Here is a 23,463-nt window from a genome sequence, read left to right as displayed (position 1 = left end):
CACTGCAGGTGTCTGGGAGAAAGTAACAGAGAGGTTGCCTCACCTATTCCTGCCTACACCAGGTGAAGGGACGGTGACAGAGACAAGATTGAGCTCACCTTTCCTCTGTTTCTTGTTACTCAATGTTTGCAAAAGGTGAATTTACATTTCATTCTTAAATCGTGTGGTTGAATTTCAACTGAGGAACTATACAAGTCAACATTATCTACATAGGAAACTAATGCTAAGGTCATCATCTTTCCCTCTTATCGTACAATAATGATTTACAACTACTGTATGTCACCCAATGAGATTAATGCATTTCAACAGTAACTTCTGTTTCGCTTTCTGGTACTTCTACAGAAGTGTCTGCCTGGACTTGAGGTACTTCAACATCCGTTGGAAAACCGGTTCCTCTCCTAAAGAGCCTCCATTTAATTATGGAAACTAAAATGCATTAACAGCAGAGACAGTTATGTCAGTTTCGTGGCAGAATAGAGAGGAAACCACTCTGTTTTAGTACACTCCATATCATGCCCTTTCTCCAGGCACCGTCATCAGAGTCACAGTGGTGTTTCAGGAGGATCACTGAGAGTGCACTGCACACTCCTGCATGCACTGCACTGGTGGTGTAGGCAAGTCCTAAATTCATGGCAGTGTGACAGTGTTGTGTTTCCCTGCTGAACACATGTACCTAATGAGTGCTCACCTTCAAATCACAGGGACTGACCAACCCTGAGAGGAAAAACACATGAAGCAGAGTGTACCCAACCAATACATTTAAAGATGTATTCCCACTGGATATGGAGTGCACTACTTTCATAACAGTTCTCTGTAGGCAGAGGAGGTGAAGCTCTGTGAGTTCTAGGCCAGTATGGTACATAAGTAGGTAGTTCCAGTATAGATAAGGACAAACTGTGAGTCCCTGCACCCCGCCCCCAAAAGCAATGTATTCTCAGAGAATGAGGTAGTACACATCAACCTTCAGTTGGTGATTGCAGTTCTCAGTGCACATTGTCCTTAAATTGTGTTCCTCTTTGGGCCCATGCTTCTGTTGTATAATTTGTTCATGCTTTTCTCTAGATCCAAAACCCATTTTAGAACTATCCACCCCACTGTCCCATGTCCTTTATTTAATTTTGGGACTCTGTCATCTTAAAAGAAGCACTATGCTTCTCTACCTTTCAAAGCAGTGACTGCTGCATGCTGAATGACACTTCCTAGGACTTCTAACCACTACAGCAGTCATTGCAGTGTTTGGGATCCCTATCGATTTGCCTTACTGCAGGCAGATGTAAGAAGGCAGAGCTCTCCACGGGGATTACTGTGCCCTTGATGAGGTAAGAAGTGGCTCTTAAGATGCACAGTTAAGGAGCCTCATCACTACCTCTTGAGTTCTGGTTAACCCATTTATGAAGGAACACAAGCATGTAACTGACCCTGCATATCTGAGATGAGGTTTGAACACATTTTTGTAGTTTACCTGTGCTCTGATTTTCAATTTACATATCTGTAACTGGAAATTGGGTTGTGAAAACGCCATCCTACTCTTGGGGGAAAAACAGATTTAAACAAGAATTGAAGTACAATACCCTCAAATAACAAAGGATTACTGTTGAACACAAGGACCATAGACATATCCATGATTACTTACCTGGTGTGGTCCTTGCCTTTAAAAGAAACTAAGAAAAAAAATCTAACACAGCAATTCTCATATCGTTCGGTATCTTACATCACAGTGGTGTATCACACAAAATACAACCAGTTTTTTCACAATTCCCACCTAAGGTGTGTGTCTTAGGAAAATGATCCCATAATACATACCACGTCTGTTCTTTTTAGACATCACCTGCAATCAACAGGAAAGAAAATATTTAATGCCATGATCATGCTGAGTAATGTCTACAAAGCCTTTTTCCCTTAACATCGAGTGATTGAAATCAGGACAGAGAAGAGCAGTAACAAGGAGACTATATTAATGGGTACGTTATTCGATGATGTCACAGAGATCTGGGACTCTGTCCTTTGTGATACAAACTAGTAGTGGGCATACTTTTTCTTATTCAATGGCAGATCAGGTAAACCTATCTGGCCTATAGAGGGTTGCAAAACTATGTCACATACCATCTATAAAAACTTATATGTTTCACTAAGGTATTTTCTGTTTCTAGGCTATGGTTTACAAAGAACTTGAGTATATGGTTGGAAGCTTAGTGTGTCCAGCTTGAGGATGTTCAGAGGATCTTTCAACCATGAGGACTGGTGTAAACTAGAGGCACCCACCTTGATGGGATCACTCATAAAGCAGGACACAAAGTTGTGCCACATTGTGATGTGTGCTGTCTTGATCAAGACCAAGTTGGTACAGTTCCATTCCCTCCTCTTCCTAAATAAACTCTCTAATGTCCGTGATGACTCAGATCAGTTTAATGAATGAAATGTGATACCCACTGAAACACAAGGGGACCACTGAGGTAACCTTTCTACCTCAGGCAAGGGAAGGCCTCTTACCTTCACCATCCTCTTTGGTAGATCTGGTACGCTGTTTGGTGAATTGGCACTGGTAGAAGTTTCAGGGTACACTAGGGGAAAGAAAGCGACTCTCAGCTCACAGGACTTATTATTATTTACAGGGCATTTTTGATTGATGTGGATAAAACTGCATGGACTTAGTACATGGGATTAATTGTAATCAGACTTTTCTATTCTATCAGCAACACCCAAATATTCAGCAGTTGTTTTTGAAATAATTGACTCAGAGGCTTAATATTATTTACAAATGCTTGGCTGATAGCTTAGGCTTATTAATACCTTGCTCTTTCACTTTTATTAACCCATAATTCTTATCTATAGGCAGCCACGTGGCTTGGTACCTTTCTCCATACAGCATTCTCATCTTGCTTCCTCTGGGTCTCGCTTGGGACTCCTGACTTTTCCCTTCCTCTTTCCAGCATTCTTAGTTTGGTCACCCTGCCTGGCTACTGGCCAATTATCCTTTTATTAAATCAATTCAAGTGACAAATCTTTACAGTGTACAAGAGGATTCTTCCATGGCAACTAAATCTAATGGAAAATATGGTTGGGTTGTTGCTGGAATGTCTTCCAGGAAGACAAATTAAGGCCCCGTGCATGTCTGGAGAGAAATGAGGAACAGATATATTTTTCTTTCTAGGGAATCTGAATCTAAAGCAGTGTAAAAGAATAGTTATATCATGTAAAGATTAAATAAATGTTTCAAAAAATTTATTTTTACATTTATTTTATTTGGGAGGCTCAACAGCTGGCAGTGCTCTAGCAGAAGTGAACCTTCTGTACCTGGTTCTCTCAGTCAACCATGTAGGTTCCAGGTTCAAAGTATTGATCTCAGTCTTTACAACAAGTGCTTTTACTGCTACGCACCAACCACAGAAAGCTAACCTTATGATAGAAATCACAGAGTTCAATCAGTCTCTGAGATGATTTAAGCACAGGATAACTGCTACTCTCATCAACCTCAGCTGGCCACCAGACTTTTACCTATGTACATGTAATAAAGGTCTGATCCATACCCTTTCTAGAGCGTCAACTGACTTTCCAGACATATATTTCTGAAAAGGGGTCTTTTCTGTTCTCTCCACTGATCTTTTCAAATCATGAGCTTTGTGAGACAATAAATGATTACAGAAAGACCTAGAACACCCAGGACAAGATGAGAACAGTATGGAAATTAGAATTAGTCCACATTGCCTGGACAACGTGTTCCAGTATACAAAATAACCAATAAAGTAACTGGAAAAATGGACCATGCTGTGGGATGGTCTGTATGTCAAATGTGTTGCTGATTGGTCAATGAATAAATCACTGATTGGTCAGTGGCCAGGCAGGAAGTATAGGCGGGACTAACAGAGAGGAGAATTGAGAGAACAGGAAGCTGGGTGAGAGAGACACTGCCAGCCACCATCAGGACAAGGAAGATGTAAAGTACCGGTAAGCCACAAGCCACGTGGCAAGGTATAGATTAATAGAAATGGATTAATTTAAGCTGTAAGAACAGTTAGCAAGAAGCCTGCCATGGCCATACAGTTTGTAACCAATATAAGTCTCTGTGTTTACTTGGTTGGGTCTGATGGCTGTGGGACTGGCAGGTGAGAGAGATTTGTCCTGACTGTGGGCCAGGCAGGAAAACTCTAGCTACAGGACCACATAGGCCTCCAAGGTTTTCCAGACCAAGAAACATGCCAATAATGAAAGAGAAGTGGCTGGAGAGAGAGAGAGGTCAGCAAGAGGTAACAAGAACGGAAATTGAAAGTTGGGGGGCTAGAAGTAGAATCCTGTCTCTCTGCCACACACGGGTTAGAAGAGGACAGTATGCATTGAACCTACAGATATAGTGCACAATAGGAAGTCAAAAAAAAAAAAAGCTGCAGAATGAGAGAATCCAAGAGAAGCAGACGTAGTTCGGATGGGCCTGGGCTGTGAGCCTACTGAAGTAGAAAAAGTAAAGCCACTTAGAGAAGAGAGACTCTGCTGTGGGATGTTCTGTATGGCAAATGTGCTGTGGGATGGTCTGTATGGCAAATGTGTTGCTGATTAGTCAATAAATAAAACACTGATTGGCCATTGGCTAGGCAGGAAGTGTAGGCGGGACAAGGAGGAGAATAAAGCTGGGAAGTGGAAGGCTGAGTCAGAGAGACACTGCCAGCCGCCACGATGATAAGCAGCATGTGAAGATGCCGGTAAGCCACGAGCCATGTGGCAAGGTATAGATGAATGGAAATGGATAAATTTAAGCTGTAAGAACAGTTAGCAAGAAGCCTGCCATGGCCATACAGTTTGTAACCAATATAAGTCTCTGTGTTTACTTGGTCGGGTCTGAGGGGCTGTGGGACCGGCAGGTGAGAGAGATTTGTCTTGACTGTGGGCCAGGCAGGAAAACTCTAGCTACAAGACTCCTTAGATCATAGGCTCATGTCCCCAGGAAAGAAGAGACAAGTCAGACCAGGCCAAGAGTGAGAGATTCGAGTACTGACAGCATAGGGGACAGACACCTCCTATAGGTGTCTGGAGAGCTGATCCCCTTGGGTCTATATCCTGTATTATGAGGAACATGGGCAGTAATTTAGGGAAATTCACAAACTCAGTCTGTGCATATTGGAGGCTGAAGCAAGGATGCCTCTAAAAGCATGAAAGATCACCCAAAGGGCACCCTTTCTCATCCATTAAGTCAAAGGTTCCATGATAGATATCAGCCTGAAACCTTTCTTGACTGAAATCACCTAGCATGACACCTAAAGTCAAGGAACATAGACTGGTAAAAGCTAAAGACATATATGAGGTCTTTACATGTCAGGACATTGCCAGTGTTGCAATGAGGCCGTACTAGAGAAGCCTGCTAGCTAGTTAGCTGTCTAACCTTTGGTTGTCCTTTAAAGATGGCCTAAATGATCAACAGAAGACCAAGAAGACACTACCACAAATGTCCCAGGGGAACCAGGGACAGGATCTGATTATTCTGTATCACCAGGACCACTTGGTAAGAAATTTATACATACATTTGAATGCACAGGAGCAAGTTGTCCTCACCAGAGAGACTGGCTTTATTGTAGACTGAAACTCCAAACTGTTTGTGGGCATTGTGATGGCAAATATCAGTAGTCAACTGATAAGGTCAGGGCTCTGGTGATGCCTGCATGGCATTATCTTGACAAGGTTAACTGAGGTAGAAAATGGTTCAGCTGTTAGTGCAGTATTCCTGGGACTGAGATCCATGACTATAGAAGGAGAAGGCGAGCTGAGCATAAAGAAACACTCCTTTTCTCCATTTCTGTTGCACTGGACCTCTGCCTCAGGCTCCTGTATCTCTGGTTGCTCAGCAAATATGCACACCATACTCATGGTATCATGGGAAGACAAGCACTCCTCCTTTGGCATGTTTGGGTCATAGTATTTCATCACACAAACAGGGAAAGTACCTTATGCACAAATTCCATGGAGAGCTACTAAGCACAGTGACAGGCTTGGACACTTGGTAGTGATAAATGCTGATGAACACTAAGTGTTGAAAGACTGCCTTCAAATGACAGAGATGAACGCAAGAATATTATTCCTGACAAGACTACCATGATGCCTGTGAAAAGGAAGAACACAGAAACCTCCTTCCATGACCTTGTCTCTGTTCTTTCCCATAAGCACAGGGTGTGACACACTACTCCAGGGACTGAATCCCCTTTGGTCACACCAGAAATGCTGTTATCTGTATGAAATTTTGTGCTAACTCTTGACAGTTTTGACAATAACCATGTCAATCCTGAGCTTGTTTACATTCAGTTCATCACACTGCAGGTGTCTGGGAGAAAGTAACAGAGAGGTTGCCTCACCTATTCCTGCCTACACCAGGTGAAGGGACGGTGACAGAGACAAGATTGAGCTCACCTTTCCTCTGTTTCTTGTTACTCAATGTTTGCAAAAGGTGAATTTACATTTCATTCTTAAATCGTGTGGTTGAATTTCAACTGAGGAACTATACAAGTCAACATTACCTACATAGGAAACTAATGCTAAGGTCATCATCTTTCCCTCTTATCGTACAATAATGATTTACAACTACTGTATGTCACCCAATGAGATTAATGCATTTCAACAGTACCTTCTGTTTCGCTTTCTGGTACTTCTACAGAAGTGTCTGCCTGGACTTGAGGTACTTCAACATCCGTTGGAAAACCGGTTCCTCTCCTAAAGAGCCTCCATTTAATTATGGAAACTAAAATGCATTAACAGCAGAGACAGTTATGTCAGTTTCGTGGCAGAATAGAGAGGAAACCACTCTGTTTTAGTACACTCCATATCATGCCCTTTCTCCAGGCACCGTCATCAGAGTCACAGTGGTGTTTCAGGAGGATCACTGAGAGTGCACTGCACACTCCTGCATGCACTGCACTGGTGGTGTAGGCAAGTCCTAAATTCATGGCAGTGTGACAGTGTTGTGTTTCCCTGCTGAACACATGTACCTAATGAGTGCTCACCTTCAAATCACAGGGACTGACCAACCCTGAGAGGAAAAACACATGAAGCAGAGTGTACCCAACCAATACATTTAAAGATGTATTCCCACTGGATATGGAGTGCACTACTTTCATAACAGTTCTCTGTAGGCAGAGGAGGTGAAGCTCTGTGAGTTCTAGGCCAGTATGGTACATAAGTAGGTAGTTCCAGTATAGATAAGGACAAACTGTGAGTCCCTGCACCCCGCCCCCAAAAGCAATGTATTCTCAGAGAATGAGGTAGTACACATCAACCTTCAGTTGGTGATTGCAGTTCTCAGTGCACATTGTCCTTAAATTGTGTTCCTCTTTGGGCCCATGCTTCTGTTGTATAATTTGTTCATGCTTTTCTCTAGATCCAAAACCCATTTTAGAACTATCCACCCCACTGTCCCATGTCCTTTATTTAATTTTGGGACTCTGTCATCTTAAAAGAAGCACTATGCTTCTCTACCTTTCAAAGCAGTGACTGCTGCATGCTGAATGACACTTCCTAGGACTTCTAACCACTACAGCAGTCATTGCAGTGTTTGGGATCCCTATCGATTTGCCTTACTGCAGGCAGATGTAAGAAGGCAGAGCTCTCCACGGGGATTACTGTGCCCTTGATGAGGTAAGAAGTGGCTCTTAAGATGCACAGTTAAGGAGCCTCATCACTACCTCTTGAGTTCTGGTTAACCCATTTATGAAGGAACACAAGCATGTAACTGACCCTGCATATCTGAGATGAGGTTTGAACACATTTTTGTAGTTTACCTGTGCTCTGATTTTCAATTTACATATCTGTAACTGGAAATTGGGTTGTGAAAACGCCATCCTACTCTTGGGGGAAAAACAGATTTAAACAAGAATTGAAGTACAATACCCTCAAATAACAAAGGATTACTGTTGAACACAAGGACCATAGACATATCCATGATTACTTACCTGGTGTGGTCCTTGCCTTTAAAAGAAACTAAGAAAAAAAATCTAACACAGCAATTCTCATATCGTTCGGTATCTTACATCACAGTGGTGTATCACACAAAATACAACCAGTTTTTTCACAATTCCCACCTAAGGTGTGTGTCTTAGGAAAATGATCCCATAATACATACCATGTCTGTTCTTTTTAGACATCACCTGCAATCAACAGGAAAGAAAATATTTAATGCCATGATCATGCTGAGTAATGTCTACAAAGCCTTTTTCCCTTAACATCGAGTGATTGAAATCAGGACAGAGAAGAGCAGTAACAAGGAGACTATATTAATGGGTACGTTATTCGATGATGTCACAGAGATCTGGGACTCTGTCCTTTGTGATACAAACTAGTAGTGGGCATACTTTTTCTTATTCAATGGCAGATCAGGTAAACCTATCTGGCCTATAGAGGGTTGCAAAACTATGTCACATACCATCTATAAAAACTTATATGTTTCACTAAGGTATTTTCTGTTTCTAGGCTATGGTTTACAAAGAACTTGAGTATATGGTTGGAAGCTTAGTGTGTCCAGCTTGAGGATGTTCAGAGGATCTTTCAACCATGAGGACTGGTGTAAACTAGAGGCACCCACCTTGATGGGATCACTCATAAAGCAGGACACAAAGTTGTGCCACATTGTGATGTGTGCTGTCTTGATCAAGACCAAGTTGGTACAGTTCCATTCCCTCCTCTTCCTAAATAAACTCTCTAATGTCCGTGATGACTCAGATCAGTTTAATGAATGAAATGTGATACCCACTGAAACACAAGGGGACCACTGAGGTAACCTTTCTACCTCAGGCAAGGGAAGGCCTCTTACCTTCACCATCCTCTTTGGTAGATCTGGTACGCTGTTTGGTGAATTGGCACTGGTAGAAGTTTCAGGGTACACTAGGGGAAAGAAAGCGACTCTCAGCTCACAGGACTTATTATTATTTACAGGGCATTTTTGATTGATGTGGATAAAACTGCATGGACTTAGTACATGGGATTAATTGTAATCAGACTTTTCTATTCTATCAGCAACACCCAAATATTCAGCAGTTGTTTTTGAAATAATTGACTCAGAGGCTTAATATTATTTACAAATGCTTGGCTGATAGCTTAGGCTTATTAATACCTTGCTCTTTCACTTTTATTAACCCATAATTCTTATCTATAGGCAGCCACGTGGCTTGGTACCTTTCTCCATACAGCATTCTCATCTTGCTTCCTCTGGGTCTCGCTTGGGACTCCTGACTTTTCCCTTCCTCTTTCCAGCATTCTTAGTTTGGTCACCCTGCCTGGCTACTGGCCAATTATCCTTTTATTAAATCAATTCAAGTGACAAATCTTTACAGTGTACAAGAGGATTCTTCCATGGCAACTAAATCTAATGGAAAATATGGTTGGGTTGTTGCTGGAATGTCTTCCAGGAAGACAAATTAAGGCCCCGTGCATGTCTGGAGAGAAATGAGGAACAGATATATTTTTCTTTCTAGGGAATCTGAATCTAAAGCAGTGTAAAAGAATAGTTATATCATGTAAAGATTAAATAAATGTTTCAAAAAATTTATTTTTACATTTATTTTATTTGGGAGGCTCAACAGCTGGCAGTGCTCTAGCAGAAGTGAACCTTCTGTACCTGGTTCTCTCAGTCAACCATGTAGGTTCCAGGTTCAAAGTATTGATCTCAGTCTTTACAACAAGTGCTTTTACTGCTACGCACCAACCACAGAAAGCTAACCTTATGATAGAAATCACAGAGTTCAATCAGTCTCTGAGATGATTTAAGCACAGGATAACTGCTACTCTCATCAACCTCAGCTGGCCACCAGACTTTTACCTATGTACATGTAATAAAGGTCTGATCCATACCCTTTCTAGAGCGTCAACTGACTTTCCAGACATATATTTCTGAAAAGGGGTCTTTTCTGTTCTCTCCACTGATCTTTTCAAATCATGAGCTTTGTGAGACAATAAATGATTACAGAAAGACCTAGAACACCCAGGACAAGATGAGAACAGTATGGGAATTAGTCCACATTGCCTGGACAACGTGTTCCAGTATACAAAATAACCAATAAAGTAACTGGAAAAATGGACCATGCTGTGGGATGGTCTGTATGTCAAATGTGTTGCTGATTGGTCAATGAATAAATCACTGATTGGTCAGTGGCCAGGCAGGAAGTATAGGCGGGACTAACAGAGAGGAGAATTGAGAGAACAGGAAGCTGGGTGAGAGAGACACTGCCAGCCGCCATCAGGACAAGGAAGATGTAAAGTACCGGTAAGCCACAAGCCACGTGGCAAGGTATAGATTAATAGAAATGGATTAATTTAAGCTGTAAGAACAGTTAGCAAGAAGCCTGCCATGGCCATACAGTTTGTAACCAATATAAGTCTCTGTGTTTACTTGGTTGGGTCTGATGGCTGTGGGACTGGCAGGTGAGAGAGATTTGTCCTGAATGTGGGCCAGGCAGGAAAACTCTAGCTACAAATGGCGTCCAACGTGGTGGCAAGAGTTTCCACCTAAAACCTGAGAAAAAAGATTCTAAAATGGAGCTAAAAACAGTTCCTAGTTGTCTCTTTCAAGTTAGCGGCAGCCTGCCGGTTTGAGCTACTGACGGGTTCCTAGCGTGCGTGCATGCTCGACCTGCAGTATGGTGGGAATGAGGCCTCTGCAAGTGGCACATTAAACTGTGTGGTGGATTTAGCCTTTGCTAGTACAAAACAAAAAAAATAAGAGGTTTCTGGGCTACACGCTGCTTTGATAGAAGCATAGACCCACTATTTCTGAGAGTTGATGGCTCCCAGAGCTGGCGGAAAACGTATCACCGCCATGTTGGGAAGCTGAAGTGGGCGGAGCCAGCAGCGCCAGCGCCGTTTCAGGCTTAGAAGGCTACAGTTCAAAGCAATAGGCTCAAGCTACTATAAAAAAATAAGCCACGTAAAGATGGCTACCACACAGAGAATCTGGATTATGTTCTGTTTGATATTCGTAACTAAAGAAAAACATTTGATTACAAAAGCTGTTGAGTTATGCCAAAATGTATATTTTAAAGGTACCTTGACTTCAAAATTTGGATGTAAGGATATGTTGCTTTGGAAAGGAGGCTCTGCTTTTGTTTCCACAGAAAGCCAGAGGCTATGGATTTGTTCCAGATTAAGACACATCAGGTTTGACCAGCCAAGACCCCCTGAAAGGTCTCCGATGACACCATGGCCCAGATGATCCAACATCCAGAACCGTTTCAAGGCAACTGGCTCAGACGATACACCCTCATGGACTACTCCATAACCCTAAAATATTCTTTGTGTCCCCATAAGATACAGCGCCCCCCCTCCAGCAGGAAGCAGTAAGAGAAGCTACGCCCAAATTCCCAAATATACCAAGCTGACTTTGGAGATGTGTAAAGGTTAAAACCTTCCTTTTTAAGAAAAGAAAAGGGGAAGTGCTGTGGGATGGTCTGTATGTCAAATGTGTTGCTGATTGGTCAATGAATAAATCACTGATTGGTCAGTGGCCAGGCAGGAAGTATAGGCGGGACTAACAGAGAGGAGAATTGAGAGAACAGGAAGCTGGGTGAGAGAGACACTGCCAGCCACCATCAGGACAAGGAAGATGTAAAGTACCGGTAAGCCACAAGCCACGTGGCAAGGTATAGATTAATAGAAATGGATTAATTTAAGCTGTAAGAACAGTTAGCAAGAAGCCTGCCATGGCCATACAGTTTGTAACCAATATAAGTCTCTGTGTTTACTTGGTTGGGTCTGATGGCTGTGGGACTGGCAGGTGAGAGAGATTTGTCCTGACTGTGGGCCAGGCAGGAAAACTCTAGCTACAGGACCACATAGGCCTCCAAGGTTTTCCAGACCAAGAAACATGCCAATAATGAAAGAGAAGTGGCTGGAGAGAGAGAGAGGTCAGCAAGAGGTAACAAGAACGGAAATTGAAAGTTGGGGGGCTAGAAGTAGAATCCTGTCTCTCTGCCACACACGGGTTAGAAGAGGACAGTATGCATTGAACCTACAGATATAGTGCACAATAGGAAGTCAAAAAAAAAAAAAGCTGCAGAATGAGAGAATCCAAGAGAAGCAGACGTAGTTCGGATGGGCCTGGGCTGTGAGCCTACTGAAGTAGAAAAAGTAAAGCCACTTAGAGAAGAGAGACTCTGCTGTGGGATGTTCTGTATGGCAAATGTGCTGTGGGATGGTCTGTATGGCAAATGTGTTGCTGATTAGTCAATAAATAAAACACTGATTGGCCATTGGCTAGGCAGGAAGTGTAGGCGGGACAAGGAGGAGAATAAAGCTGGGAAGTGGAAGGCTGAGTCAGAGAGACACTGCCAGCCGCCACGATGATAAGCAGCATGTGAAGATGCCGGTAAGCCACGAGCCATGTGGCAAGGTATAGATGAATGGAAATGGATAAATTTAAGCTGTAAGAACAGTTAGCAAGAAGCCTGCCATGGCCATACAGTTTGTAACCAATATAAGTCTCTGTGTTTACTTGGTCGGGTCTGAGGGGCTGTGGGACCGGCAGGTGAGAGAGATTTGTCTTGACTGTGGGCCAGGCAGGAAAACTCTAGCTACAAGACTCCTTAGATCATAGGCTCATGTCCCCAGGAAAGAAGAGACAAGTCAGACCAGGCCAAGAGTGAGAGATTCGAGTACTGACAGCATAGGGGACAGACACCTCCTATAGGTGTCTGGAGAGCTGATCCCCTTGGGTCTATATCCTGTATTATGAGGAACATGGGCAGTAATTTAGGGAAATTCACAAACTCAGTCTGTGCATATTGGAGGCTGAAGCAAGGATGCCTCTAAAAGCATGAAAGATCACCCAAAGGGCACCCTTTCTCATCCATTAAGTCAAAGGTTCCATGATAGATATCAGCCTGAAACCTTTCTTGACTGAAATCACCTAGCATGACACCTAAAGTCAAGGAACATAGACTGGTAAAAGCTAAAGACATATATGAGGTCTTTACATGTCAGGACATTGCCAGTGTTGCAATGAGGCCGTACTAGAGAAGCCTGCTAGCTAGTTAGCTGTCTAACCTTTGGTTGTCCTTTAAAGATGGCCTAAATGATCAACAGAAGACCAAGAAGACACTACCACAAATGTCCCAGGGGAACCAGGGACAGGATCTGATTATTCTGTATCACCAGGACCACTTGGTAAGAAATTTATACATACATTTGAATGCACAGGAGCAAGTTGTCCTCACCAGAGAGACTGGCTTTATTGTAGACTGAAACTCCAAACTGTTTGTGGGCATTGTGATGGCAAATATCAGTAGTCAACTGATAAGGTCAGGGCTCTGGTGATGCCTGCATGGCATTATCTTGACAAGGTTAACTGAGGTAGAAAATGGTTCAGCTGTTAGTGCAGTATTCCTGGGACTGAGATCCATGACTATAGAAGGAGAAGGCGAGCTGAGCATAAAGAAACACTCCTTTTCTCCATTTCTGTTGCACTGGACCTCTGCCTCAGGCTCCTGTATCTCTGGTTGCTCAGCAAATATGCACACCATACTCATGGTATCATGGGAAGACAAGCACTCCTCCTTTGGCATGTTTGGGTCATAGTATTTCATCACACAAACAGGGAAAGTACCTTATGCACAAATTCCATGGAGAGCTACTAAGCACAGTGACAGGCTTGGACACTTGGTAGTGATAAATGCTGATGAACACTAAGTGTTGAAAGACTGCCTTCAAATGACAGAGATGAACGCAAGAATATTATTCCTGACAAGACTACCATGATGCCTGTGAAAAGGAAGAACACAGAAACCTCCTTCCATGACCTTGTCTCTGTTCTTTCCCATAAGCACAGGGTGTGACACACTACTCCAGGGACTGAATCCCCTTTGGTCACACCAGAAATGCTGTTATCTGTATGAAATTTTGTGCTAACTCTTGACAGTTTTGACAATAACCATGTCAATCCTGAGCTTGTTTACATTCAGTTCATCACACTGCAGGTGTCTGGGAGAAAGTAACAGAGAGGTTGCCTCACCTATTCCTGCCTACACCAGGTGAAGGGACGGTGACAGAGACAAGATTGAGCTCACCTTTCCTCTGTTTCTTGTTACTCAATGTTTGCAAAAGGTGAATTTACATTTCATTCTTAAATCGTGTGGTTGAATTTCAACTGAGGAACTATACAAGTCAACATTATCTACATAGGAAACTAATGCTAAGGTCATCATCTTTCCCTCTTATCGTACAATAATGATTTACAACTACTGTATGTCACCCAATGAGATTAATGCATTTCAACAGTACCTTCTGTTTCGCTTTCTGGTACTTCTACAGAAGTGTCTGCCTGGACTTGCAGTATTTCAGCATTCTCAGTAGCAACAATATGCTCTTGATGGTTCTCTCCCAAGCCATTAGAATCTGGGAATGCATTAACAACAGAGACAGTACGTCAGTTTCATGGTAGAAAATAGAGGAAACCAGTCTGTTTTAGTACACTCCATGTCATGCCCATTCTCCAGGCACAGTCATCAGAGTCCCGGTGGTGTTTCAGGAGGATCGCTGAGTGCACTGCACACTCCTGCATGCACTGCACTGGTGGTGTAGGCAAGTCCTAAATTCATGGCAGTGTGACAGTGTTGTGTTTCCCTGCTGAACACATGTACCTAATGAGTGCTCACCTTCAAATCACAGGGACTGACCAACCCTGAGAGGAAAAACACATGAAGCAGAGTGTACCCAACCAATACATTTAAAGATGTATTCCCACTGGATATGGAGTGCACTACTTTCATAACAGTTCTCTGTAGGCAGAGGAGGTGAAGCTCTGTGAGTTCTAGGCCAGTATGGTACATAAGTAGGTAGTTCCAGTATAGATAAGGACAAACTGTGAGTCCCTGCACCCCGCCCCCAAAAGCAATGTATTCTCAGAGAATGAGGTAGTACACATCAACCTTCAGTTGGTGATTGCAGTTCTCAGTGCACATTGTCCTTAAATTGTGTTCCTCTTTGGGCCCATGCTTCTGTTGTATAATTTGTTCATGCTTTTCTCTAGATCCAAAACCCATTTTAGAACTATCCACCCCACTGTCCCATGTCCTTTATTTAATTTTGGGACTCTGTCATCTTAAAAGAAGCACTATGCTTCTCTACCTTTCAAAGCAGTGACTGCTGCATGCTGAATGACACTTCCTAGGACTTCTAACCACTACAGCAGTCATTGCAGTGTTTGGGATCCCTATCGATTTGCCTTACTGCAGGCAGATGTAAGAAGGCAGAGCTCTCCACGGGGATTACTGTGCCCTTGATGAGGTAAGAAGTGGCTCTTAAGATGCACAGTTAAGGAGCCTCATCACTACCTCTTGAGTTCTGGTTAACCCATTTATGAAGGAACACAAGCATGTAACTGACCCTGCATATCTGAGATGAGGTTTGAACACATTTTTGTAGTTTACCTGTGCTCTGATTTTCAATTTACATATCTGTAACTGGAAATTGGGTTGTGAAAACGCCATCCTACTCTTGGGGGAAAAACAGATTTAAACAAGAATTGAAGTACAATACCCTCAAATAACAAAGGATTACTGTTGAACACAAGGACCATAGACATATCCATGATTACTTACCTGGTGTGGTCCTTGCCTTTAAAAGAAACTAAGAAAAAAAATCTAACACAGCAATTCTCATATCGTTCGGTATCTTACATCACAGTGGTGTATCACACAAAATACAACCAGTTTTTTCACAATTCCCACCTAAGGTGTGTGTCTTAGGAAAATGATCCCATAATACATACCATGTCTGTTCTTTTTAGACATCACCTGCAATCAACAGGAAAGAAAATATTTAATGCCATGATCATGCTGAGTAATGTCTACAAAGCCTTTTTCCCTTAACATCGAGTGATTGAAATCAGGACAGAGAAGAGCAGTAACAAGGAGACTATATTAATGGGTACGTTATTCGATGATGTCACAGAGATCTGGGACTCTGTCCTTTGTGATACAAACTAGTAGTGGGCATACTTTTTCTTATTCAATGGCAGATCAGGTAAACCTATCTGGCCTATAGAGGGTTGCAAAACTATGTCACATACCATCTATAAAAACTTATATGTTTCACTAAGGTATTTTCTGTTTCTAGGCTATGGTTTACAAAGAACTTGAGTATATGGTTGGAAGCTTAGTGTGTCCAGCTTGAGGATGTTCAGAGGATCTTTCAACCATGAGGACTGGTGTAAACTAGAGGCACCCACCTTGATGGGATCACTCATAAAGCAGGACACAAAGTTGTGCCACATTGTGATGTGTGCTGTCTTGATCAAGACCAAGTTGGTACAGTTCCATTCCCTCCTCTTCCTAAATAAACTCTCCAATGTCCGTGATGACTCAGATCAGTTTAATGAATGAAATGTGATACCCACTGAAACACAAGGGGACCACTGAGGTAACCTTTCTACCTCAGGCAAGGGAAGGCCTCTTACCTTCACCATCCTCTTTGGTAGATCTGGTACGCTGTTTGGTGAATTGGAACTGGTAGAAGTTTCAGGGTACACTAGGGGAAAGAAAGCGACTCTCAGCTCACAGGACTTATTATTATTTACAGGGCATTTTTGATTGATGTGGATAAAACTGCATGGACTTAGTACATGGGATTAATTGTAATCAGACTTTTCTATTCTATCAGCAACACCCAAATATTCAGCAGTTGTTTTTGAAATAATTGACTCAGAGGCTTAATATTATTTACAAATGCTTGGCTGATAGCTTAGGCTTATTAATACCTTGCTCTTTCACTTTTATTAACCCATAATTCTTATCTATAGGCAGCCACGTGGCTTGGTACCTTTCTCCATACAGCATTCTCATCTTGCTTCCTCTGGGTCTCGCTTGGGACTCCTGACTTTTCCCTTCCTCTTTCCAGCATTCTTAGTTTGGTCACCCTGCCTGGCTACTGGCCAATTATCCTTTTATTAAATCAATTCAAGTGACAAATCTTTACAGTGTACAAGAGGATTCTTCCATGGCAACTAAATCTAATGGAAAATATGGTTGGGTTGTTGCTGGAATGTCTTCCAGGAAGACAAATTAAGGCCCCGTGCATGTCTGGAGAGAAATGAGGAACAGATATATTTTTCTTTCTAGGGAATCTGAATCTAAAGCAGTGTAAAAGAATAGTTATATCATGTAAAGATTAAATAAATGTTTCAAAAAATTTATTTTTACATTTATTTTATTTGGGAGGCTCAACAGCTGGCAGTGCTCTAGCAGAAGTGAACCTTCTGTACCTGGTTCTCTCAGTCAACCATGTAGGTTCCAGGTTCAAAGTATTGATCTCAGTCTTTACAACAAGTGCTTTTACTGCTACGCACCAACCACAGAAAGCTAACCTTATGATAGAAATCACAGAGTTCAATCAGTCTCTGAGATGATTTAAGCACAGGATAACTGCTACTCTCATCAACCTCAGCTGGCCACCAGACTTTTACCTATGTACATGTAATAAAGGTCTGATCCATACCCTTTCTAGAGCGTCAACTGACTTTCCAGACATATATTTCTGAAAAGGGGTCTTTTCTGTTCTCTCCACTGATCTTTTCAAATCATGAGCTTTGTGAGACAATAAATGATTACAGAAAGACCTAGAACACCCAGGACAAGATGAGAACAGTATGGGAATTAGTCCACATTGCCTGGACAACGTGTTCCAGTATACAAAATAACCAATAAAGTAACTGGAAAAATGGACCATGCTGTGGGATGGTCTGTATGTCAAATGTGTTGCTGATTGGTCAATGAATAAATCACTGATTGGTCAGTGGCCAGGCAGGAAGTATAGGCGGGACTAACAGAGAGGAGAATTGAGAGAACAGGAAGCTGGGTGAGAGAGACACTGCCAGCCGCCATCAGGACAAGGAAGATGTAAAGTACCGGTAAGCCACAAGCCACGTGGCAAGGTATAGATTAATAGAAATGGATTAATTTAAGCTGTAAGAACAGTTAGCAAGAAGCCTGCCATGGCCATACAGTTTGTAACCAATATAAGTCTCTGTGTTTACTTGGTTGGGTCTGATGGCTGTGGGACTGGCAGGTGAGAGAGATTTGTCCTGAATGTGGGCCAGGCAGGAAAACTCTAGCTACAAATGGCGTCCAACGTGGTGGCAAGAGTTTCCACCTAAAACCTGAGAAAAAAGATTCTAAAATGGAGCTAAAAACAGTTCCTAGTTGTCTCTTTCAAGTTAGCGGCAGCCTGCCGGTTTGAGCTACTGACGGGTTCCTAGCGTGCGTGCATGCTCGACCTGCAGTATGGTGGGAATGAGGCCTCTGCAAGTGGCACATTAAACTGTGTGGTGGATTTAGCCTTTGCTAGTACAAAACAAAAAAAATAAGAGGTTTCTGGGCTACACGCTGCTTTGATAGAAGCATAGACCCACTATTTCTGAGAGTTGATGGCTCCCAGAGCTGGCGGAAAACGTATCACCGCCATGTTGGGAAGCTGAAGTGGGCGGAGCCAGCAGCGCCAGCGCCGTTTCAGGCTTAGAAGGCTACAGTTCAAAGCAATAGGCTCAAGCTACTATAAAAAAATAAGCCACGTAAAGATGGCTACCACACAGAGAATCTGGATTATGTTCTGTTTGATATTCGTAACTAAAGAAAAACATTTGATTACAAAAGCTGTTGAGTTATGCCAAAATGTATATTTTAAAGGTACCTTGACTTCAAAATTTGGATGTAAGGATATGTTGCTTTGGAAAGGAGGCTCTGCTTTTGTTTCCACAGAAAGCCAGAGGCTATGGATTTGTTCCAGATTAAGACACATCAGGTTTGACCAGCCAAGACCCCCTGAAAGGTCTCCGATGACACCATGGCCCAGATGATCCAACATCCAGAACCGTTTCAAGGCAACTGGCTCAGACGATACACCCTCATGGACTACTCCATAACCCTAAAATATTCTTTGTGTCCCCATAAGATACAGCGCCCCCCCTCCAGCAGGAAGCAGTAAGAGAAGCTACGCCCAAATTCCCAAATATACCAAGCTGACTTTGGAGATGTGTAAAGGTTAAAACCTTCCTTTTTAAGAAAAGAAAAGGGGAAGTGCTGTGGGATGGTCTGTATGTCAAATGTGTTGCTGATTGGTCAATGAATAAATCACTGATTGGTCAGTGGCCAGGCAGGAAGTATAGGCGGGACTAACAGAGAGGAGAATTGAGAGAACAGGAAGCTGGGTGAGAGAGACACTGCCAGCCACCATCAGGACAAGGAAGATGTAAAGTACCGGTAAGCCACAAGCCACGTGGCAAGGTATAGATTAATAGAAATGGATTAATTTAAGCTGTAAGAACAGTTAGCAAGAAGCCTGCCATGGCCATACAGTTTGTAACCAATATAAGTCTCTGTGTTTACTTGGTTGGGTCTGATGGCTGTGGGACTGGCAGGTGAGAGAGATTTGTCCTGACTGTGGGCCAGGCAGGAAAACTCTAGCTACAGGACCACATAGGCCTCCAAGGTTTTCCAGACCAAGAAACATGCCAATAATGAAAGAGAAGTGGCTGGAGAGAGAGAGAGGTCAGCAAGAGGTAACAAGAACGGAAATTGAAAGTTGGGGGGCTAGAAGTAGAATCCTGTCTCTCTGCCACACACGGGTTAGAAGAGGACAGTATGCATTGAACCTACAGATATAGTGCACAATAGGAAGTCAAAAAAAAAAAAAGCTGCAGAATGAGAGAATCCAAGAGAAGCAGACGTAGTTCGGATGGGCCTGGGCTGTGAGCCTACTGAAGTAGAAAAAGTAAAGCCACTTAGAGAAGAGAGACTCTGCTGTGGGATGTTCTGTATGGCAAATGTGCTGTGGGATGGTCTGTATGGCAAATGTGTTGCTGATTAGTCAATAAATAAAACACTGATTGGCCATTGGCTAGGCAGGAAGTGTAGGCGGGACAAGGAGGAGAATAAAGCTGGGAAGTGGAAGGCTGAGTCAGAGAGACACTGCCAGCCGCCACGATGATAAGCAGCATGTGAAGATGCCGGTAAGCCACGAGCCATGTGGCAAGGTATAGATGAATGGAAATGGATAAATTTAAGCTGTAAGAACAGTTAGCAAGAAGCCTGCCATGGCCATACAGTTTGTAACCAATATAAGTCTCTGTGTTTACTTGGTCGGGTCTGAGGGGCTGTGGGACCGGCAGGTGAGAGAGATTTGTCTTGACTGTGGGCCAGGCAGGAAAACTCTAGCTACAAGACTCCTTAGATCATAGGCTCATGTCCCCAGGAAAGAAGAGACAAGTCAGACCAGGCCAAGAGTGAGAGATTCGAGTACTGACAGCATAGGGGACAGACACCTCCTATAGGTGTCTGGAGAGCTGATCCCCTTGGGTCTATATCCTGTATTATGAGGAACATGGGCAGTAATTTAGGGAAATTCACAAACTCAGTCTGTGCATATTGGAGGCTGAAGCAAGGATGCCTCTAAAAGCATGAAAGATCACCCAAAGGGCACCCTTTCTCATCCATTAAGTCAAAGGTTCCATGATAGATATCAGCCTGAAACCTTTCTTGACTGAAATCACCTAGCATGACACCTAAAGTCAAGGAACATAGACTGGTAAAAGCTAAAGACATATATGAGGTCTTTACATGTCAGGACATTGCCAGTGTTGCAATGAGGCCGTACTAGAGAAGCCTGCTAGCTAGTTAGCTGTCTAACCTTTGGTTGTCCTTTAAAGATGGCCTAAATGATCAACAGAAGACCAAGAAGACACTACCACAAATGTCCCAGGGGAACCAGGGACAGGATCTGATTATTCTGTATCACCAGGACCACTTGGTAAGAAATTTATACATACATTTGAATGCACAGGAGCAAGTTGTCCTCACCAGAGAGACTGGCTTTATCGTAGACTGAAACTCCAAACTGTTTGTGGGCATTGTGATGGCAAATATCAGTAGTCAACTGATAAGGTCAGGGCTCTGGTGATGCCTGCATGGCATCATCTTGACAAGGTTAACTGAGGTAGAAAATGGTTCAGCTGTTAGTGCAGTATTCCTGGGACTGAGATCCATGACTATAGAAGGAGAAGGCGAGCTGAGCATAAAGAAACACTCCTTTTCTCCATTTCTGTTGCACTGGACCTCTGCCTCAGGCTCCTGTATCTCTGGTTGCTCAGCAAATATGCACACCATACTCATGGTATCATGGGAAGACAAGCACTCCTCCTTTGGCATGTTTGGGTCATAGTATTTCATCACACAAACAGGGAAAGTACCTTATGCACAAATTCCATGGAGAGCTACTAAGCACAGTGACAGGCTTGGACACTTGGTAGTGATAAATGCTGATGAACACTAAGTGTTGAAAGACTGCCTTCAAATGACAGAGATGAACGCAAGAATATTATTCCTGACAAGACTACCATGATGCCTGTGAAAAGGAAGAACACAGAAACCTCCTTCCATGACCTTGTCTCTGTTCTTTCCCATAAGCACAGGGTGTGACACACTACTCCAGGGACTGAATCCCCTTTGGTCACACCAGAAATGCTGTTATCTGTATGAAATTTTGTGCTAACTCTTGACAGTTTGACAATAACCATGTCAATCCTGAGCTTGTTTACATTCAGTTCATCACACTGCAGGTGTCTGGGAGAAAGTAACAGAGAGGTTGCCTCACCTATTCCTGCCTACACCAGGTGAAGGGACGGTGACAGAGACAAGATTGAGCTCACCTTTCCTCTGTTTCTTGTTACTCAATGTTTGCAAAAGGTGAATTTACATTTCATTCTTAAATCGTGTGGTTGAATTTCAACTGAGGAACTATACAAGTCAACATTACCTACATAGGAAACTAATGCTAAGGTCATCATCTTTCCCTCTTATCGTACAATAATGATTTACAACTACTGTATGTCACCCAATGAGATTAATGCATTTCAACAGTACCTTCTGTTTCGCTTTCTGGTACTTCTACAGAAGTGTCTGCCTGGACTTGAGGTACTTCAACATCCGTTGGAAAACCGGTTCCTCTCCTAAAGAGCCTCCATTTAATTATGGAAACTAAAATGCATTAACAGCAGAGACAGTTATGTCAGTTTCATGGCAGAATAGAGAGGAAACCACTCTGTTTTAGTACACTCCATATCATGCCCTTTCTCCAGGCACTGTCATCAGAGTCACGGTGGTGTTTCAGGAGGATCACTGAGAGTGCACTGCACACTCCTGCATGCACTGCACTGGTGGTGTAGGCAAGTCCTAAATTCATGGCAGTGTGACAGTGTTGTGTTTCCCTGCTGAACACATGTACCTAATGAGTGCTCACCTTCAAATCACAGGGACTGACCAACCCTGAGAGGAAAAACACATGAAGCAGAGTGTACCCAACCAATACATTTAAAGATGTATTCCCACTGGATATGGAGTGCACTACTTTCATAACAGTTCTCTGTAGGCAGAGGAGGTGAAGCTCTGTGAGTTCTAGGCCAGTATGGTACATAAGTAGGTAGTTCCAGTATAGATAAGGACAAACTGTGAGTCCCTGCACCCCGCCCCCAAAAGCAATGTATTCTCAGAGAATGAGGTAGTACACATCAACCTTCAGTTGGTGATTGCAGTTCTCAGTGCACATTGTCCTTAAATTGTGTTCCTCTTTGGGCCCATGCTTCTGTTGTATAATTTGTTCATGCTTTTCTCTAGATCCAAAACCCATTTTAGAACTATCCACCCCACTGTCCCATGTCCTTTATTTAATTTTGGGACTCTGTCATCTTAAAAGAAGCACTATGCTTCTCTACCTTTCAAAGCAGTGACTGCTGCATGCTGAATGACACTTCCTAGGACTTCTAACCACTACAGCAGTCATTGCAGTGTTTGGGATCCCTATCGATTTGCCTTACTGCAGGCAGATGTAAGAAGGCAGAGCTCTCCACGGGGATTACTGTGCCCTTGATGAGGTAAGAAGTGGCTCTTAAGATGCACAGTTAAGGAGCCTCATCACTACCTCTTGAGTTCTGGTTAACCCATTTATGAAGGAACACAAGCATGTAACTGACCCTGCATATCTGAGATGAGGTTTGAACACATTTTTGTAGTTTACCTGTGCTCTGATTTTCAATTTACATATCTGTAACTGGAAATTGGGTTGTGAAAACGCCATCCTACTCTTGGGGGAAAAACAGATTTAAACAAGAATTGAAGTACAATACCCTCAAATAACAAAGGATTACTGTTGAACACAAGGACCATAGACATATCCATGATTACTTACCTGGTGTGGTCCTTGCCTTTAAAAGAAACTAAGAAAAAAAATCTAACACAGCAATTCTCATATCGTTCGGTATCTTACATCACAGTGGTGTATCACACAAAATACAACCAGTTTTTTCACAATTCCCACCTAAGGTGTGTGTCTTAGGAAAATGATCCCATAATACATACCATGTCTGTTCTTTTTAGACATCACCTGCAATCAACAGGAAAGAAAATATTTAATGCCATGATCATGCTGAGTAATGTCTACAAAGCCTTTTTCCCTTAACAT

At 42.7% G+C, this 23,463-nt stretch overlaps 1 protein-coding gene across 5 annotated transcripts in view; it reads right to left on the bottom strand.

Moving 5' to 3' along the window:
* Nucleotides 1–26: 26 nt before the first annotated feature.
* The window catches only part of LOC128118103 (uncharacterized), a 49,121-nt gene continuing 25,684 nt past the window's right edge, over nucleotides 27–23,463 (bottom strand). For 2 of the 5 annotated variants that reach the window (XM_052750609.1, XM_052750610.1), the window contains 11 exons: nucleotides 23,361–23,385; nucleotides 21,870–21,983; nucleotides 16,415–16,485; nucleotides 15,728–15,752; nucleotides 14,239–14,352; nucleotides 8,783–8,853; nucleotides 8,096–8,120; nucleotides 6,605–6,718; nucleotides 2,491–2,561; nucleotides 1,804–1,828; nucleotides 27–426 (listed from right to left, as the gene is read on the bottom strand). In XM_052750609.1, the coding sequence (XP_052606569.1) occupies nucleotides 293–426; nucleotides 1,804–1,828; nucleotides 2,491–2,561; nucleotides 6,605–6,718; nucleotides 8,096–8,120; nucleotides 8,783–8,853; nucleotides 14,239–14,352; nucleotides 15,728–15,752; nucleotides 16,415–16,485; nucleotides 21,870–21,983; nucleotides 23,361–23,385 (789 nt within the window). In that variant the 3' untranslated portion in view covers nucleotides 27–292. The remainder of the gene's footprint in view (nucleotides 427–1,803; nucleotides 1,829–2,490; nucleotides 2,562–6,604; nucleotides 6,719–8,095; nucleotides 8,121–8,782; nucleotides 8,854–14,238; nucleotides 14,353–15,727; nucleotides 15,753–16,414; nucleotides 16,486–21,869; nucleotides 21,984–23,360; nucleotides 23,386–23,463) is intronic. The other 3 variants (XM_052750612.1, XM_052750611.1, XM_052750613.1) reach the window with 3 other exon arrangements.

This window comes from Peromyscus californicus, unplaced genomic scaffold (assembly GCF_007827085.1).
Source record: "Peromyscus californicus insignis strain IS unplaced genomic scaffold, ASM782708v3 Scaffold_227__1_contigs__length_50644, whole genome shotgun sequence".
Lineage (NCBI taxonomy): Eukaryota > Metazoa > Chordata > Mammalia > Rodentia > Cricetidae > Peromyscus > Peromyscus californicus.
Note: the sequence above shows the minus strand (reverse complement) of the source record. Positions and strands in the feature narration are given on the sequence as shown.